The 20021-nt window shown below is 36.9% G+C and overlaps 1 protein-coding gene across 1 annotated transcript in view; it reads right to left on the reverse strand.

Annotated features, from left to right (window-relative positions):
* Nucleotides 1-6696: 6696 nt before the first annotated feature.
* The window catches only part of GNAT3 (G protein subunit alpha transducin 3), a 54621-nt gene continuing 41296 nt past the window's right edge, over nucleotides 6697-20021 (reverse strand). The window contains exons 6-8 of the mRNA XM_055301191.1: nucleotides 10539-10668; nucleotides 10179-10332; nucleotides 6697-6887 (exon numbers count right to left, since the gene is read on the reverse strand). Of these exons, the coding sequence (XP_055157166.1) occupies nucleotides 6697-6887; nucleotides 10179-10332; nucleotides 10539-10668 (475 nt within the window). The remainder of the gene's footprint in view (nucleotides 6888-10178; nucleotides 10333-10538; nucleotides 10669-20021) is intronic.

Here is a 20021-nt window from a genome sequence, read left to right on the forward strand (position 1 = left end):
TTTCAGTTGATTTTGCCCAAATCCATCAGAGGAATTGTGCACTATCTCTGGCAACTATGGTCTTATAAAATGGGTTTCTTTAGTAATAAGACTTGGAAGTAGCAGTCACTCCTTGATCCATGGGCTATAGAAAGGATGTTGTGTTAACCAGCATTAACCAGATCTCAATCTCCGTTAGAGCTCTTAGATGACCAGGTACATTATCAATGAGCAATGTTACTTTTTTTTTTTTTTTTTTAAACCTGAGCGGTGGTTCACAACAGTGGGCTTCAAAAATAGAGAACCACATTGTAAGTAGATGTGCTGTCATCCAGGCTCTGTAGTTCCACTGATAGAGCACAGCAGAGTAGAGGTAGCATAATTCTGTGGGGCTGTAGGATTTTCAGAATGGTCAATGTGCACTGGCTTCAAATTAAAGTCATCAGCTGCTTTAGCTTCTGAGAGAGTCAAGAGAGTCAGCCTCTGTCCTTTCAAGCTTTGAAGCCAGGCTTTGACTTCTCCTCTCTAGCTATGAAAGTCCTAGATGACATCTTCTTCTAATATAAAGCTATTTTCTGCACATGAAAAATCTGTTGTTTGGTGTAACCACTTTCTAGAATTAGTTCGGTCTTCTGTTGGCAAAGTAGTCAGAACACACACAGAACACTGCTATAGCTTCTACAACAGCACTTAGTGTTTCACCTTGCACTTTTATGTTACGGAGACAGCTGCTTTCTTTACATCTTAATAACTAACCTCTGCTAGCTTCAAGTTTTTGCCATGCAGCTTCCTTACCTCACTCAGCCCACAAAAAATTAAAGAGAGTTGAGTCTTGCTCTGGATTAGCCTTTGGTTTAAGAGAATATTGTGGCTGGTTTGACCCCCTATCCAGACCACTAAAATTTTTCCATATGAGCAATAAGGCTGTTTTGCTTTCTTGTCATCCATGTGTTTATTGGAGTAGTACCTCTGATTTCCTTCAAGAACTTACTTTTGCATTCACAGCTTGGCTAACCATTTGGTGCAAGAGACCTAGCTTCTGGCCTATCTCCACTTCGGACGTGCCTTTCTCAGTAAGCTTAATCATTTCTAGCTTTTGATAGTGAGATATGGGCAACTCTTTAACTTGAACATTTAGAGGTCATTGTGATGTGGGAAACAAAAGCAGAAGAAAAATTACTAAATTTCCTTGCTTCCTAACAGCCCATTGACCAGTCCTTGAAACAGGCAGAGTGACATTCCTCTAGGGACTCAGCTGCCTCAATGTTAATACTTTGCTAAGGGCAAAAGGCAATCCTAGCCTGATCCCCAGGATCCCGTAAGACTATTTTAGCATATAAAAATTCCTTTGGAAACTTCCTTTATCTCTACCCCCCAAGATACGTGTTGGTAATCATCCCCCAAGCATATGATCTGAAGGGTCTCATGATAAAGGTTGTATTAGTAATAAATGACCTTTTCTTAACAATAGCTAGCCCCTCAAGGTCCTGAAATTCTTGCTTCCAAAATTCCTTTGAGACTTATGCTCTCCCTAACCACCTCTCACTTGAAAAGTATATAAGGGGCCACTCTTCATGACCCCAGTGCAGCTCTTTCTGCCCATGGGTTCTGTCCCTGGGCTTTGTGCACCAAAGACGTCTCAAGATTTCTTTCTTGGCTGTCTGCTTCATAATCTAACATCTTTCCTACATCAAATGTAGGGTGGTTGTATCTCAGAGAATAGGGAAGTCCAAGGAGAAAGAGAGGGATGGGGGAAGGGCTGGTGGGCAAAGTAGTCAGAACACACACAGCATTTATTGGTTAAGCTTGCTGTGTTATTTGGTCATGATTCATGGCACCCAAATGATTACAGTAGTGACATCAAAGATCACTGATCACAGATGGTCACAACAAATATAATAACGAAAAAGTTTGAAATATTGCCAGAATTAGCAAAATGTGACAGAGGTGTGAGGTGAGCAAATGATGTCAGAAAAGTGGCACGGATAGATTTGCTGGAGACAGGGTCAAACCTCGACAAACCTTCAAATCGTAAGCAAAATATACTGCAAAACACAATAAAGCAAGGTGCATTAAAACAAGATATGCCTGCATATAAATGTACATTTGTACATCAATATTTTTAAGATTTAATAAAGTATTGAGATTTTAATTGGATAGGATAAACAATCATAGCATACATCATCTTTTTCTTTGGCATTCTGCACGTGAGCCCTTTTATGCCAAACCTTCATAAGCTAACTCTAAGTACAATCATCGATGGTTTTTTTCCAGTGTAAGGCTTTTAATATGTTAAAGTAGAAACAGTCACCACTAATGGCACATCATATTTAGCCATTTTTCTTTTTCAAAAAAAGAAAACACAGCAATCAAAACTGAAAAAAATATTTTCAATCACGTATATGTGCTGGGTTTCGTTCTAATCTAAGGAATTTAGAAAATATGAATGTCTTTCAAACAATCACTTTGCTTGTGTGTCTCAGATGTTATTTGCTTTCTGACAGGTAAAAAAAAGTTAGAGGGCCATTACTGTCCATCTCGAGTAAATTAGGGCCTTTTTATTTCCTTTTTCTTTCATGTGACTCTATTTACGTCTTAACTAGTGTGACCAATGTGGTTTAAAGTAAAAATTGTGCTATTACTAATGAAAAATGTGTTGGCAGCCACAGTGCCGGTAATCACAAAATGTCACAGAGCACTTATTTTCCTGTCTATCTGGTGGAGTGGTGGTTAAGGAAAAAGTTGTAATCAACGTAATAATGGGATGGTTGATGTTATAGCAGAGTGAAATTTTACTTTGATTTACTGAAAAGAAGCACATCGATAAGCAGCCATTTAATTACATGAAACATAGTTGTGAAACATCAAATTATTTTTCTCCTACGTTTCACTGTAAGCTAATCAAGATTTTCGAAACAATATGGATTAATGGAAAATCACACTGTACAAAATTAATGGTAACTTAGAAGTAAACAACAGTTGAGAAGTGGCAAAAAAAATTTAGAGGGTGAGAAAAAACCAAATTATCTGTGTAACACTGAACAAATCTGGAGCTGTTTCAATAGCTTTGTTATTTGCAAATTTGACTAAAGTAGTGCATATTATGATTACCAGGAGATTATCATATGCTTCTGAGCTGGAAGCGCAACATGAGCTATGTTTCTTAATAGGATTTTATTATCTGTCTCATTGAAGTTATTGGTAATCTAAATTTATTGTGTTGGCAACATTTGGGGAGAAAAACACATGATGTTAGTGTGCCCCCATGTGGCTATAGACTAGTTGGGAAGGATGTCAGAAAAGGGAGAAAAAAGATCATCCAGCCATAAATGGTTGAATTATCATCTGAATGCTCGCTGCATCCAGGCAGAGGCTGGTGTCCCTTATTTTTCAAATTATTCTAAGTGAGAGGATTCTTCTACGGTTCTTCCAGATATTTTATTTTTAGTAATTACTCCTGCTTACCAGCACATCCACCTCTGATTCTGAAGTGGTGTCTCATAGGAAGAACACTTATCTCCACACAAAAGATGTATTTTTCTTTATTTACAGAGTAGAGTGTGTGATTAAGTCAACCAGAATGATTCTGTGCAAATATTCTGAAAGTGTATTTTGTGATTAGATAGGATGATGAATCAAGTAAGAAAACTTGTCTTAGGACAGGCCCAAGGCCTGAAAAAACTAGTTTGCCAATTTGTATGATTTACATGAAAACTAGTGTTTGTTTAGGAATTTTGTTAATCAATAGAAAATGGGAAATCTATAATGTATGTTGTGGATTTCACAGAATTGGGCACTTCTTTTCTATAGAGCTTCTTTTTAGAGTCACCAGCTTTAATATTTTGACTCAAGGATATTCCCAATTAATAGTCTTCTTTACAATTCTCTAGTCACTGGTCCCCAGATGCAAAGACTTATATGTTGACCAGTTCATGCTTCTGGAAAAACTCTGCAAGAACCAGTTGTTAGTGACTCCATTAGCTATAGGCCTGCACCAGGTCTCTGAGGTAGTACAGTGTATCTACAATGGACACATTTTAGAAATGAATGAGTTGGGAGTGTTATCAATGTAAAGCAAGAGGGTTGAAGGACATTCTGAGAGAGGAAAAGAAACCTCAAATAATAGCAAAGGAAAATAGCAATAGAATATTTGAACTTTTACAAACACTAAGACTGCTTCGGGACACCTGGGGGGCTCAGTGGTTGAGCATCTGCCTTGGGCTCAGGGTGTGATCCCAGTGTCCCGGGATTGAGTCCCACATAGGGCTCCCTGCATGGAGCCTGCTTCTCCCTCTGCCTGTGCCTCTCTCTGTGTGTCTCTCATGAATAAATAAATAAAATATTAAAAAAAAGACTAGGCTGCTTCTTTGAGATATGTCAGAGCAAGAACACTAACTGTACAGTTGGAAGGTTGAATTTTCCCCTGAAACAGGTGTTTGAATTCTAACCAACTTTAATATTCCTGATCCCAGTGTAAATTTCTTCCAACTAAAGCATGGTTTTCCGGATTTTCCATTTTGTTACTTTCTTTAATTAGTTCAAAATACTGTGTTTCTATGCCAACTTTTTTTTATTAAAAATTTAAAATTGAAATCAGAAAGATACTCAGTTTTAAGGAGGATGATCATTAAAGAAATAATGCAAACGTCTATTTTCTCTACTTAAAATTTCTTTTTTTAATTAAAATTCACGGGCATAACAACTCTTTGTGATTGAGAAGACATTTTAAAATTCCAATGATAGGGTTGGAAGAAATAGGTTTTGTCTTGTTTTGTTTTCCTGTAATCCAAAGTGACCTCTAATTTTAGTTTGATCATTTAGCATATTTTTTTTAATTTCCAAGAGAAAATGATAAATATTGATAATTGTCAATCTTTTTGCACAGATCAAAATAAGTTAGGAAATTTTAAAAGACAAATTGAAACATTTTTGACTCCACCGTTTACACCAAAAAGAGAAATCCTAATGGTAAGACAAAGTCAAAATACAAACAATAATAGTAATATTTCACAAACTATCTTACTCCTTTATGGAAAATTCTCTTCACGCTGTTGGAGAAAAGCAGGTAAAAGCAGAATGGGAAAAAACAAAACGACAAAGCAATATACAAAATGACAGCATTTATAATCTTAATTTAGAATCTCTTAGCATTGAATATCTCCCAGCAAAATGTTGGGTCTTTGTCCTATAGATATTGGTTTTTAGCCAGAAAATTTCATTGAATGCTTGAAAATGTTTTCTCTCTCTTTCTCTTTTTTTTTTTTTTTTGTCCTTGCTATCTTAGGCTCCTTAATTAATAATTTATATTCTGCAAAGAAATTTCCAATTTATTTTTCTTACTATGACATTTTTATTGGATTGTATTTGTTGACATCTCCTTTCTGTTTTTGAAAGTAAAGCCAGAAACACTCCAGTCAAGGCTATTTATTGAATAGTGATCATTCCTAACCGTTTAGAATGGAAATGTTACAGAACCCTGAAGAGGTGACCCTGAGACAGAGCTTCCTAAATCCATCGGAGCTATGGATTGACAAATTGCTTAATTTATGTTTTCCTAAACTGGCTTGTAAAACACTAATTAGCCCTCTTTTGTGGGTGGTTATAAATCTCATGTCCTGACCTATGTATCACCTTCTACCAGGATAGAGAGTAAACAATATCAAGAGTCGCTTAAAGAGTATATGTTGAAAGTGGTACACACTTTAAAAACAGAAAGGTCATCTTTTCTGTTTGCAAATGACATGATTTGGTTCGTAAGGCACCAAATTAGCTTTTTAAAAGTAGGCTTGACCATTAGCATACGGTCTAACATTTAGAACGGACCATACAACGCTAGCAGAGAAGCTCAATGTTTCTCTTCTACAAATTCTTCTAATTACTCACTCTTACTTTGTACTTCTTCTTCACAAAACTGAAACATAATAAGTGCCAAGAAACTGAATTATTATTATTATTATTATTGTTTTTCTCTCTTGTGGTTTAAAAGTGTTGTCCTTCGACCATCAATTGTAATAATGCTCCATGCCACTCTAGGGCAAAATATGGGAGATGAGTACCCCATTAAGGACTGTGGTTCAGTATTTGACTCTGCCTGGTCCCATTTTCAACTAGGCTGGTAGAAAAAGATAGACTGTTAAAATCTCTAATTCTAAGGGTAAATTCAGCATTAATGACTTTCTTCCCTAAGAAAAATGTAGCAGATAAAATTACATGCATTTCTTTTGCATGTGTAATTTCCCATCAACAAGTACATGTCTGGTGAACATTTCATTAGCAACTTACTGAATAGCAGGAATGGACCAATAATGAATAGTTTTTATAGTACGGGCACAGTACATACCAGTGAAAACAAATGCCTCTCATAATCTGGCTGATGATGTAACATGGAAAACCTTGCATTTTTTGTTATTCTATAATTAGAAATAGATCACAATAGAGAAATTTACTACCAAGCAAATTCCCTGTCATTGATATGCACTGACGCAGCATTACCAAAATGTATATTTTTAGATATAAGGACATGAAAGATATCCCCATCCTCAATGTCACAGGGAAATTGAAACTTATCCAGATACAGTTGACAATATGTTAAAATTTTTGTATGAAAACTTTTTTCTTCAGAACACTACTCTATCAAAACTAAACACGTCACACAGCACCTTTCCTTTTGTATCTTGAAAAGTGTACATGAGCAAGAATGGAAGAAGAAAGGATTGATTAGAAAAGCCCACAGTCTTTTAGATTCTCTTTGATTATTATATCTGTAACTGCATCAAACACGAACTTGACATTTTGAGTATCCGTAGCACAGGTCATATGGGAATAAATTTCCTTATCTTCTTTCTTTAAATTCAGGTCTAGAAACTGGTTTTTGATGTAGTTTCCTGCGTCTTCAAATGTATTTGGTCCTTGTTTAAAAAAAGAAAGAAACGTAAATCGCATCTTAAAAGGAATAAAATTAGAAGTATCAGGAAGTGTTAGGATTTTACTTTGTGTGCTGCTGTTTGATATACTCAGTATTGAAAAATCAAGATGGCAATGGTCAGTTATCTAGGGTTTATGCAATATTAAATTTGTGCTGGGAACCATACCTGCCCCACTGATAAGGGGCTTCACTTGCCTAAAATACAATACAGTAAAAATACTGACATATATACATAAATGAGCAATGAAGTCTATATATATGACAAAGGCTCTGCATATGTATGTGTATGGAGGAGTGTTTTAATATGAGCTAAAGGAAGAAGAGAAATTGGAAATGAGTAGACTACAGGGCAAGGTGGTATTTCAGCTGGATCTTGAAGTGCAGCGAGAAGAGAGAAGGAAATAGTATGCACGAAGGCCAAAAAGTGGGAGTGAGAAAGGCCTGTGTCAGTGGACTAGAGGGTGGGGTTGAGAGGTAAATGTGCAGTTTGGAGAGATTTTTGCAGAGGAATTGTAGCAAATCAAGGAGAATGGATAGTATGGGTCAGATTATGGTTTATGTTGCTAACCAAACAAAGGAGTTGAAATGACATATGTAAAACTAGAGAGAGCTGTTCTTGACTGAGGCTTTCGTAGAGTTAAATGGAGAGTGGATGAAGGGTGGGCTTGGGAATGGTTAGCTTAGTAGCAGGACACACAATGGATCAACTGGGGAAAGGTGGTAATAAAATACACACAAGGCAAATAAAAGTGACTTTCTTGATGGCCTTTAAAACAGAATATACTTGGTGGAAACCTAACATATGATAGGGCAGCAGCATGGAGATTTTCCAAGGACATGAGATTTTTATTGCCCCACTTTACTGTAAGTAGGAAAAAAATTCCATGAGGGACAACCTTTAAAACCATGTAATGTGGCTAAAATCCAAAACACTGACAACACCAAATGCTGGCAAAGATGTGGAGCTGCAAGAACTTGATTTCATTGCTGGCAGGATCACAAAATGGTACAGCCACTTGGGAAGGCACTTGGTTGGCCCATGCTTCTAGATATTTACACAAAAACGTACAAGCACACAGGATCCTGAACATAGATGTTTATAGCAGCTTTATTCATAATTGCCAAAAATTGGAAGTAACTAAGATGTCTTTCAATAGGTGAAAGATTAAAGAAAGCAATTTGTTTATGGAATGAAATATTTTTCAGCAATGAAAGGAAATGGACTGTCAACTCATGAAAAGACATGGAGGAAATTTAAATGTGTATTTCAATTTATGACAAAAAAAATGAAAGCAGTCTGTCAGAAAATGCCATATGTTGTATGATTAAAGCTCGGTAACATTCTGGAAAGGGCATAACTATAGGTAGAGCAAACAGATCACAGGTTGCCACAAGTTGGAAGGGAGGGGTAAAGCACAGAGACGATTTTTATGGCAGTGAAATTATTCTGTATGTTACTGTCATGGTGGGTATGTGACATGAATTTGGCAAAGCACACAGAACTGTATAACACAGAGTATAATAAGCTATGGACTTTGGTTATGACTTATCAGTACTTATTAGTAGATTGTAACAAATACACTACATCAGTGCAAAATGTTAGTAATAAGGGAAACGGGAAGCTGACCAGAGAGGGAGTAGCCTATTAGTCAGAAGAAAACCTATAGAGCTGTCTTGAGTCTATATTTAGTTTGTAATATTCTACATGGAATCATGATTATATTTAGTCACAAGATAAATGTGTCAACATGTAATTGATATTTATAATGCTAGAAGAAAGATATAAGTAATAGTTTTGGATGAGCATAAATAGCCACTGTGGGGACTCCTGGGTGGCTCAGCTGGTTGAGTGTCTGACTTCGGTTCAGGTCATGACCTTGGGATCCTGAAATGGAGCCGAATGTCAGGCTCCCTCTCCCTCTGTTGTTCCCCCTGCTTGTGCCCACTGACTTTCTCTTTCTTGTCAAATAAATAAATAAGATCTTTAAAAAAAAATAACTACTGTGACAGAATGCCATGCTTCTAGTAATATCTGGGCTACCCATGTATCTAAATGGTGAATTGAGCTTCTATTTGTGTGTGTGTGTGTGTGTGTGTGTGTGTGTGTGTGTGTGTGTGTTTTAAGGTTCCATTTATTTGGGAGAGAGAGTACACATGCACACACCACTGAGTGGGGGAGGAGGGACAGAGGGAGAGGGAGAAGCAGACTTCCAGCTGAGCAGGGAGCCTGTCACAGGGCTCGATCCCTGGACCCTGGAATCATGACCTGAGCTGAAGACAGCCGATTAACTGACTGAGCCACCCAGGTGCCCCTATCTGTGTTTAAGTCATAAGGAGCTCTGCCTTATACATAGTTTCATTAGCAAAGCATTGGATAACTATATACCCCCTCAAAAAAGTGTCTATGAAGGAAAAAAAACCCCTTATAGAACCTGACATTTATAGTCATTAACAGGATCAGCACTAAAATTCTAGGATCTATGAAAACTAGTAAAAAGAAAATGTCACTATTCTCAAAATCATTCAAACTGTCCCTCAGGTAATTTAATTCAGACTTTGAGAAACCACTGCATTATAAAGTTTCATTAGGAAATACATAAAAAGGGGCACCCGGATGGCTCAGTGATTGAGCATCCTCCTTTAGCTCAGGTTGTGACCCTGGGGTCCTGGGATTGGGTCTCATATCAGGCTCCCCAGAGAGAGCCAGCTTCTGCCTCTGCCTGGGTCTCTGCCTCTCTCTCTCTGTGTCTCTCATGAATAAATAAATAAAATCTTTAAAAAAAATTAAAAAATGCCAATTTGAGGGGTGCCTGATTCTTGGTTTCAGTTCAGGTCATGATCTCAGGGTCTTGAGATTGGGCCCTAGGTTGGGCTCCACACTCAGCACAGAGCCAGCTTAGGATTCTCTCTGCCCCCTCCTGCTTGTTCTGTCTCCCTCTCATAAATAAAACAAATCTTTAAAAATACCAATTTGGAATATATTGCATTGTTTATAGTGTTTAAGATAATATAGTTCTCAGTGTTGTTTCATACAGAGAGTAGTAACACTGGTCTACCGAAATTCCCGTTTATTCCTTAGAGCTTTGCTTTAATGTTGACAGTGTAGACAGGGTTTCTTATTTGTCTGCAAGATCTCTTCCAATTTGAATCATACATGTGACTCAAGCAATTATCATAAGCCTCAACTTCATAAATGTTACCTGTCAAGATGAAGATAGGAAAATATAAGTCGATAGAAGCATTTAGTACGGAATTAAAGAGCAAAGTATCTTACCAGTGTATTCTGGAAAGCAGATACTAAGATGCACTTTGGTAACTTTTTCTTGAAAGAGATCCTTTTTATTGAGAAACAGGACAATGGAGGTGGTTGCAAAGTACTTGTGATTGCAGATACTGTTGAACAGGTGAAGGCTTTCATGCATTCTGTTCTGTTAGGTATAAAGATGAAAATGTGTAGGATTATTATTTGCAAAGTATTAACTCTGGGCATTATAAATGAGGCTCTAGGAGGAACACATATGTTTGGAAGATGTTCACTGAGTTGGGGAATGTGGTAGTAATGTTGGAATGCACACACGCTTGGTTTCTTTGTTTGTTTGCTATAACCTGGCATTATTTTCCTTTTTAGACTTACCACTTCTTCGTCTTCCACTAGGACCATGTCATAGGCACTGAGTGCAGCACAAAATATAATGCATGTAACGCCTTCAAAACAGTGAATCCATTTCTTTCTCTCAGATCTCTGTCCTCCTACATCGAACATTCTTTAAAAAAAAAAAAAAAACAAAAACAGAATAACAAGTCTTAGAAATACCCAGCAAAAGTTACATTAATATTAAAATTTAGAGCTCTAAATGAATGCTCTCATATCTTTACAAGATAATCTTGATTTTTATTGGTTATAAAATATCTTATTTGGTCAATTTGCAGCTCAAGGACTACAAAAAAAGAGAAAGTTCGTCTTCCTTTCTTTTTTTTAATTCATGCAAATTAGATAAAAATCGCATACAGACTTTGAAGGACAGGGCAATTTCAGGCAGACTAGACTTGAGAAATTTTGGGTCAAAGTTTATGCATGGTGTGGAAATCTTGCATCACTATATTGTACACACAATATTGTGTGTATTGTATTACAAATAATAGAACACAACTAACCGTATTGAAAATTGAAAAAAAGAAACCCTATGCATAGTTTTAAATGAAGAGAACCTACAGAAAAATCGAAGTTAACAGTTCTGATACTACGTATGATTCTTGCTTCTCTTAGTTCTTCCTACATTCATTCATTTAATTATTGTTTGTGTTTTTTGTGCAAGACACTGTTAGGCCTATCAACACAAAGATGAAAAAATACGGCCACTATCTTCAGAAAGCCTGCTGTCTTGGAGAGAGAAAACCAATACGTTATTATAGGATTTTATAATAAATATTCTTTTTAAAGCTTATATTTATTTTAGAGAGAGAAAGCAAAGAGAGGGGCAGAAGAAGAGGGGATCTCAGGCAAACTCCTTGTGGAGCGCAGCCAGCCACAGGGTGCTCGATCTCATGAGATCCATCCTAGTTGAAATCAAGCATCACTTAACCCACGGAGCTACCCACGTGTCCAGTACTACATCATAAATATTCTAACACACAAGGTAAAATGTGAGCCCAGAGGAAAACTTATGTAAGCCTGAGTCATCATGGAACTTACTCAGAGGAGGTATTTGAAAGTTGAGCTCTCCCCTGTCTTAGTATTTCGGTGAAAGTCACCATTGTGGACCTTGTAACTCAGTAAAGAAACTAGGAGTCAATCTAAAGAGCTTCCTTTCCATTACCCTCCATGGAATACACATGCAAAGTGCAGTTCCCAATCCATGCACTCCTTTCCAAGTCCCCTTGTCTAGCACAAGCCACTGCCGTTCCTCAGCATGCCACTGCAAAAGCTCTGCGACTCCTTAGCCATGGAACAAACACAGACCCATCTGATGACTCTTAAGGCTCTGGCTCTTTGGGTTCCCGCTTACTTTTCCCAGTGTAGTCCATACCACTTTCCTTTCTACTACAGCCCGATCACACAGAAACCTAACTTTTCTGCCTCAGGAATGCGCACAATTTGTCTCCTTCCCGGGTGACGTGACTCCTTTCTTCATTACGTGACACTGCCTAACTCACAGGTCTTATAGTCCGTGTCTCCTTCACAAAGAAACCCTCTTGAGCCCCCATGTGAGTTGTGTCTCTCTCCACCCCCATTTACTTTCTGTACGTCACTTTCTTTCCTATAAAGGATCGCAATTGTCACAATCAGTAATGTACTGGTTTATTTACTTTTTTACATGTTAATATCTGTCTTCTTCCTAATAGAATAATGGCCCCAGGGTAGAGATTTAGCTATATTAAGTGACAACTACATTCCCAGTAGCAGGCATTAAGTCTGACCTACAATAGACATGCCATAAATATTTACTAAACAAAGGAATATATTTTGTGGTAATGGGTTGGGGGTGGGGGGACTTTGACATCAAGTGCATGTGCCAGTTACCAAGGAATGAGAGAACATTGGAATGTTTGGGGGAACGTGAAAACTTAGGTAAAACCATTGAGATAAATGGCCTGATAATTGTTCATTTATTCAATAAATATTTATTGATCATGCCAGGCATTAGAGATTCAACCTCAAGAAGCTCCTAACCTACTGTGGAGGCAGCGGTGGTGGCAGTGGAGCTTGTTGTGTGTGTGTGTGTGTGTGTGTGTGTGTGTGTGTGTGTGTGTTTGTGAACAGGCTTAGGATATACATACAGAGAGGGTAGGGGTGAGTCATAATTTGAACAAAACTAATTGGAAACTGCTAATTAAACACTTAAGGAGATGAAGGATAGAGCCAAGTAAATGTCTGGGAAAACGTTCCAGGTAGAGGCAGCAGAAGAAACAGCAAAAGCAAAGATTTAAGCAGGTGGGAGGGAGTAAACCTGACATGTTAACCCTGAAACGATTAACTGGGTCTTTTGTATTACATGAGAAGATGACATTTATATTGCAACCAGTGGGGGAACTACAGGAGATTTGGGGGCAGGGAATTTGCATCGTTTGCTTGTTGTTCTGTTAAGTCACTTTGATCTGAGTCCAGAAGATAGATTCGATAAGGAAGAGACTAGAGGCAGAGAAAGAAATTATGGGGCTTTCATACTAGTTTAACCACAAGATATTAATTGATGGAAACAACCAAGCCATACAGAGATTTCAAAGGTAATAATTGTAGTTGGGGTAATAAATGTCAGTCAGCTGACCTGTGGAGGATAAGCAAAAGTAGACTACATTGTACTTCTCTACTACTTCACACTTGAGGTATGAACCAGGCAGAGAACAGACAAATAGAACTGAAGTCACACATCTCTATATACCTCAAAGCAAAAAGACTCTAGCAGTAGATTGAAAGAGAAGATGCTCACAGTATTCAAGATAATGTTGAAGCGTTCAGTAGTTGGGTGCCTTGGAAATTTAAATCCAGTGTCTTTAACTCTAGTTAGGTGCTGCTCATACCCAACCCTCTGCATCTTGAGACTTGTGATATAAATGGAGCAAAGGGCAGCATTTTGACTTTAAGGTTATATAATTTGTAAGCCAACCAGCAAATTTAATTGTTAAAACCAGTCAATACTCTTATGGAAGCAAAGATAAGCAATATGCAGACCTTTACTTTTAGTCAAATATTTTGTTGATCTATAAAAATAATCTTAGTCTTTTTTTCAAGCTTTCAAAAATAGCTTTCCTTATAGCTTTACTGAAAATATTAAATGTAGTACAGTGACTTCTAATTCTTCCATAAGTTCCCACCAATTGTAATGTCTTGATTTTAATTTAACACACCTAATAAATGTTTATGTGCCAGGCATGTAAGCAATCTACAACAATTTACTCAAATTTTAAACTATAAACTTATAAGGTAGGTACTATATTATTTCTATTTTTCAGATGAGATGTTAAAGCAACTTGCCCAAAGCTCATTAATTCTAGTAATATTTGTAGAGGCTGTGATGTGTCGGGTACCATGCTAGGTTCTGTGGTTTGATAATGAAGCTTTCTTATGAATCTTATCAAGTGTATGTTTATTTACTTAGACCAGAGGGCTCCAGTTAATACCTAGCATCCACAGTTAGCTTTAAAACTCTTAAGTTGTCACCAGTGGGTTGGAATCGCCTTCACTGTAGAGTCTATCCTTCTTACCCTAGATCAGATACTAGTCCTACATGTTGTCAAACTGGGCAAAAATGTAAAACTCCCCCCTTTCCAGGTGTTTTGTTCCATGATTTGAATAGTGATAGTTTAGACTACCGGGATTCTAGGTGTCGTGTATATTCTCCATTTGGTCAGATACAAATATGTGATGGATCATTTGTTGGCAAAGAAAGGTGGCAACTGTAATTGAACAAAGATACGTTAACCTGTGGAGTTTGGTGTGTTGCAGATTGAATACACATCAGTAGGTTTAAACTCCTGGTAAGCTTTTCCAGCTAAAACCACCCCTTGTATCTCCACCCACTAGATTTGAACAGGTAAGTATCTCCACAATTCTTGTTTCCTCTTTGTTCTGGTGCTCTCTTTGCTTCCATACTGGGCATCCCATAATGGAGAAGTAATTAATCATGGAATGAGGACAGAAGTTGCTGGATGAATAGAATGCCTGTGCTGAGACCAATATCCAATTTCCCAGTAGAAATGATATTGCTGTAGGAACTAAACTCCAGGACACCATGGTTATGTTTTCTCCACTAGGTAGGACTTGGGTTAGCATAACTAGCATTTGTTGTTGAGCCTCTTTATTTTCTCTGCTTTTATGGCCAACTCAGTAAGCTATCTCCATCTGTCTGATGATTTCTTTCTTTTTTTTCTTTTTGGTCAATTTTATATTTTCAATTAGATTATATTCAAACCTTACAAATCTGAGAATATTCTTAAGGTGACTTAGTATACCTGCTCAGATGCCTGGCACCTCAAAGAGAATAGTCTTATTTCTCTCATGTTAATAGTTTTTAAGTCAGAAAAAAAATCACAGGGAGTCCCTTGCAATGAAAATAGTAATAAGAATTATCAAGATATGAGTATTGCTAATTTTTGAGCTCTGAGAGGAATTTAAACTCCCCAGGAAATAGAGAAAACAGAAACTTCGTGTACTTCCTATTTATTTCATTTCTGCACTGTAATGATCTCAAATGGCTATCCCAAGAAGTGGAATATTTGAAAAATCTTTGAGATGAAAGTCAGAGCAAGCCCAGCCATCTCTTTGGCTCTCTTCTGACTTTCTCTGATCATTCAGCTTCTTCAGCAGCCTAATGTTGACATTAACATCCTTGTACAAGGGTAGCTATCCTCCTCTAGGTAAACAAATACAATTAGGGGTAAAATGTGTAACATGACCCTTAGCCTACTGTTTTAATGTATCATGCAGCCTTCAATAAATCACCTTTCTCCTGAGAGAGGGAAGACAGGATTTATCCTCCGAGGGCTTTGTCATATTGATAAAAACGGCTTTTGAAAGTCTTAGATTGCACGCTAATAACCTCATTTTATGACTCACTTGATAAACAGTGATGTGTGTATACACAAGCGTTCAGGTTGACCTTAGAGACAAAAGTCCAGGGAGCATTGAACATTGCTCTTATGCCATCTGCCATTACGGAACTGAAATGTTCATTAGCAAATCAGACCAACAGCTGGAGTCTTGCTTTCATATTGAGTCTACTGGATATTTTGTTAGCTCTGAGAAGTTACATGTTGTTATGCTGCTGTTGTAGTAGTTTCCTTTCATACATCTCTCTCCACTTTTAGCTCTTCCTCTAAATTGTAATTTGGGGCTTATTTTAGAGATGTAAAGCATTAAAACCTATTGAAACAATTTAGATTCCCAAAGCAGAAGCTTTTACTTATACATTTCATTGAATAAGTATTCTCCTATAAAAAATAAATGTAAGAATATGTATGAATATATAAATATATAAGAATATACTTGAATATGAATATATGTATATTCCATCATGACCATTTTGTGAAAAACAAAAGTAGAAATCTGAGGAAAACATGCATTCTCGCTGACTGAACATTTGGATTGGTCACATCAACAGGGACAGTTAGTGAGGTAAATGCCCATGTGATGCAGATTGAGTACCCTAATTCCCTGAGCATTAACGATATTGAATGGAATGCACAGTTCTCCGTTTGGGTGAAGGGATTTTGTTTTACTTATTTATTTATTTGGTAATATATATTTCCTTATTAAGTCTGGTATTTCAGTTAGAATTCTTAAGTTAAAAAAAGAAAGTTTTTAAATGCCTGAGTTGTACGATACAACTAAAAGTCCACAGGCAAGGCTTTTAAGTGACAGCTGAACATTGGTTATTTATTAAATTGCTCATGGCACTGATATAGGGCAAGTGATTAGAGTTTTATGGCTTTATATTAATCAGTTGAGTTGTGTAGTCTATTTTAAACAGTTGGGAAAACTGTTGAGTTGTATGGCTTTATGTCAAACAGTTGGCTAAATATTTAACCAATACCAGATTATTCACACTTCATTTTAAAACAGATTATAATGAAGTAATCCGTCCTTCATGGTACTTACACAATTGTTACATAATCTATGATAGCCAAACATTACTAATGCTACTGTAACTAATTTGTTAGATGTTTTTGCTCTTCCTATAAGTATGTGACTTCTCCTGGAAAAAACACAGTATCTGACATCTATATATTTGACCACAGAAAAAGAAGATCTAATCTGAGTTGGAATTTATTTTAAATTATTCTGCTGAGTGGAGTTGTTCCAAGATATTTGACTGTATCAGAACTGATACATCTTCTTAAGATGGCCACATTATGAAAGGGTCATATAGATTTGTGTCATCATTACACAGACATAGCAAAATGGTCTAACCAGGTCTTTCCCTTGTGCCAAATTCTGAAAATAGATCAGGGTAAATGTTTGTAGACAAAAAAAGATACACAGAGATATTCTAAATCCCTTAATAGCTTGTGATTAAAAAACAGAATCAAAAGGACTTATAACCATGAAAAAGTTAGGTCTCTAAATACCCATAATTAATAAAATTATATACTTTCTACTCAATGTGTGTGTGTGTCCATTTGGCATTTAAAATGCCCATTAGGGACACCTGAGTGGCTCAGTGGTTGAACGTCTGCCTTCAGCCCAGGGCGTGATACCAGAGTGCAGGGATCGAGTCCCACATCGGGCTCCCTCAGGGAGCCTCTTTCTCCCTCTGCCTGTGTCTCTGCCTCTCTCTCTGTGTCTCTCATGAATAAATAAATAAAATGTCCACTAGATAATTCTGTAATTATTGAATAACATAATTTATAAAGTCATTACAACATATCACTAGAATACATTAGACATAGGGCTTATTGGGGGTAATATTGACCATGAACATACCTGAAACAAATAATAGTTATATATGAGTTACTGCTCTCTCAGATTTAATAGACAATGATAAAGCTAATTTGAGATTTAGCAGCTGGGTAGACAATCAAACTCACTCCTAAGCCTAAGCTGACTTATATCCCCATAAAAAGGAACATGGTGCGCATGATCAATTTAAAATTAAAGAAAATTCTAAATTATGTCAGATCCTAGGTCCACTTAAACACTGTTGACAATAGTTCTGCTAAACTTACAAAATCTAAAGCTCTACATCGTAATAGTTACTGACTTCTCTTCTTGGAGTTCCACATAGTTTTACGTCCTTCCAGTTCTCTTGTTTAATATTGGAGCAGTTAGGAAGGAAATGACTTTTCTATAATTGTTTGATAAAGCCTTGTAAATCTTTAAGTTCTTTGTCCCAAGGAATTATAAGAGTAACAGAGCTCACACTTAATATTTTCCATTTACATAGTACTCTAATATCTGTAAAAACAATTTATTTTATGTTTGACTGCTGGAATTCTGGTTTGATAAGAACTCTAAGATAATTTCCATTAAATTAGGTGGTACAGGAAGATGATACTGTACATTGGCAGAAAGAATTTTTCATTTTGATGCTCCTGTTTAAAATGCTAGTTCTCTAATTTAATATGCAAATTAAATCTTTAGTTTTATATAATCACAGGATGATTTATGCTATGTGAATACAGATCAATGCTAATGCAATATATTTTAATACCTGGCACTTACTGAAATGAAGTTGGAAGGTATCTTATTTTTATACTTTCTATTTTGAAATACTACCATACTTTATACTACAAAAGCCTGTTCACTTTCAGATAATCCTATTCAGCACTTCAAAAAAAAAAAAAGTGATTTAACTGTGGGAATTTATTAAGGGATTAATATATGTCAGTTGCTGTGACCAAACTTAAAAATGTAAGTAAGTGATTTTAAATAGTTGCTTCAGAAAAAAAAGTTATACTTGCCTTTTTATATTTTGTGGTAAAATTTAATATTTTCAAAACATCATTGCTTAACACTTGTGTTGAGAGAATTCCCTGCATTTGAGTAATGTCCTCCATTTCCTTAGAGAAGATACCTTTTAATAGCACACCCTCTTGAGTGAGAGGAAAAACAAAACCTATTAAAATAGTTAAAACCCTCTTTAATGAATGGCAAGGAGGTAGTAGTTGTATGGTATAGAAAATGTTATGTCAAAAGGAGTCCTAACTTGGCTTCACAATCCAGTTCATGAGCATCTTCCATTTCAGCGTTGATGCTGTCAGAGAGAATTAGCAAGACTTTCCTACTCCTTCATAAGGGTCAGCAGCATTTGGAAGTAGCATAGACAATCACTTACCTATAGGACTTCAGACAGTGCCTCCAAAACCACAGAACTGCAGAAGGACAGGAAAATGTTGATGCACCAATGAGGGTTTAGAGGTATGATCAGAAGAGGCATATTATGAGGTAACATATCTTTACAATAATGTTTTATTTTTTTTAAATTAATGCAAATGGTTTATTCCACTCAGAATATAATTTTTAAAACTTTATGAATATTATTTGGTCCTGGGAGAAATAGATGTCCCAGGAAATGAACGTGACTTTCTGAGGTTTTGTGTGCTCATTGGCAGTCGTCATGTCCTCTGGTTTCAGAAGCACAGATGTGTGAAGGTTTTTTTTCACACAGAGCCCTGCCAACTTGGAGAGATCTCCCTACCAGCTGTCCATTTTATCCCCTGTTCCCTCTTCTCTCTGAAGGAAGTTATGAATGACCAACAACATTGGAAGAAGCACTCTACGAAGAAAGAATGCTCTCTGCTCCAATTTACCTCATAGCCCACAGCGATACGCAGTGTAAGAATGTGGTCTTTGAAGTTAGAAAGATGTGTTCTAGTCATATTTCTAGCACTTCTCTGTATGATCGTGGGGAAATTTTTCACTTCATTTTAGCCTCCATCTTTTGACTCTTTATTCAACATAAGGGCAGCAGTGCTCTTATAAGGAATGTGTTATAAGGAGTGTGTAAAAATAGATTAGGTACAGTGATTGGCATAGCACATGTATCCATCCAGCAAGAACTGACTGTAAGCCTACCCTGCACTAGCCACCACGATAGTCACAGGAGGTGGTACTGTAAGTAGACAAGGCCCCCACCCTCCAGGAGCTCAGAGCATATGTGACAGAAACAAACAAAAGAGCAAACCGATTTTTTAAAAGGCTATTTCATATATTAGTAAGTTTTTTTTTTAGAAAAGAACAAAATAGTGTGATATTTCAATGTTCTAAAGGCATTGGCTCACATTGACATGGCAGGTGAGAGCTGTTTGCATTTCTTCTCCATGCTGCATTTAGTGACATAGCATTGCTAAATTGCAATTAGCCATTGTTAGCATATTTGTACCAAGGGAATCTTCAATGACCACACATCAGGTTTTCCCTCCCCACTGTCCCAGAGAACCTATTGATAGGTTCACCAGCAGATTACTGGGTATGGTAGTGACAAGTATATGCAAGGATGGTACACAGAATGATCAAGGCTGTATGAGGAAACAGGATCTCATTTGGGAACTTAATGGTAAGAAGGAGCCAATCCTTGCAGACACCCAGGGGCAGAGCATTTTAGGCAAAGAGGACAGCAAGTGCAAAGGCCCTAAGGATTGGAATGTTCAAGGAACAGATAATTTATGAGAGTGACTATTT

The sequence above is a fragment of the Nyctereutes procyonoides genome, unplaced genomic scaffold (genome assembly GCF_905146905.1).
Source record: "Nyctereutes procyonoides isolate TBG_1078 unplaced genomic scaffold, NYPRO_anot_genome, whole genome shotgun sequence".
NCBI classification, from domain to species: domain Eukaryota; kingdom Metazoa; phylum Chordata; class Mammalia; order Carnivora; family Canidae; genus Nyctereutes; species Nyctereutes procyonoides.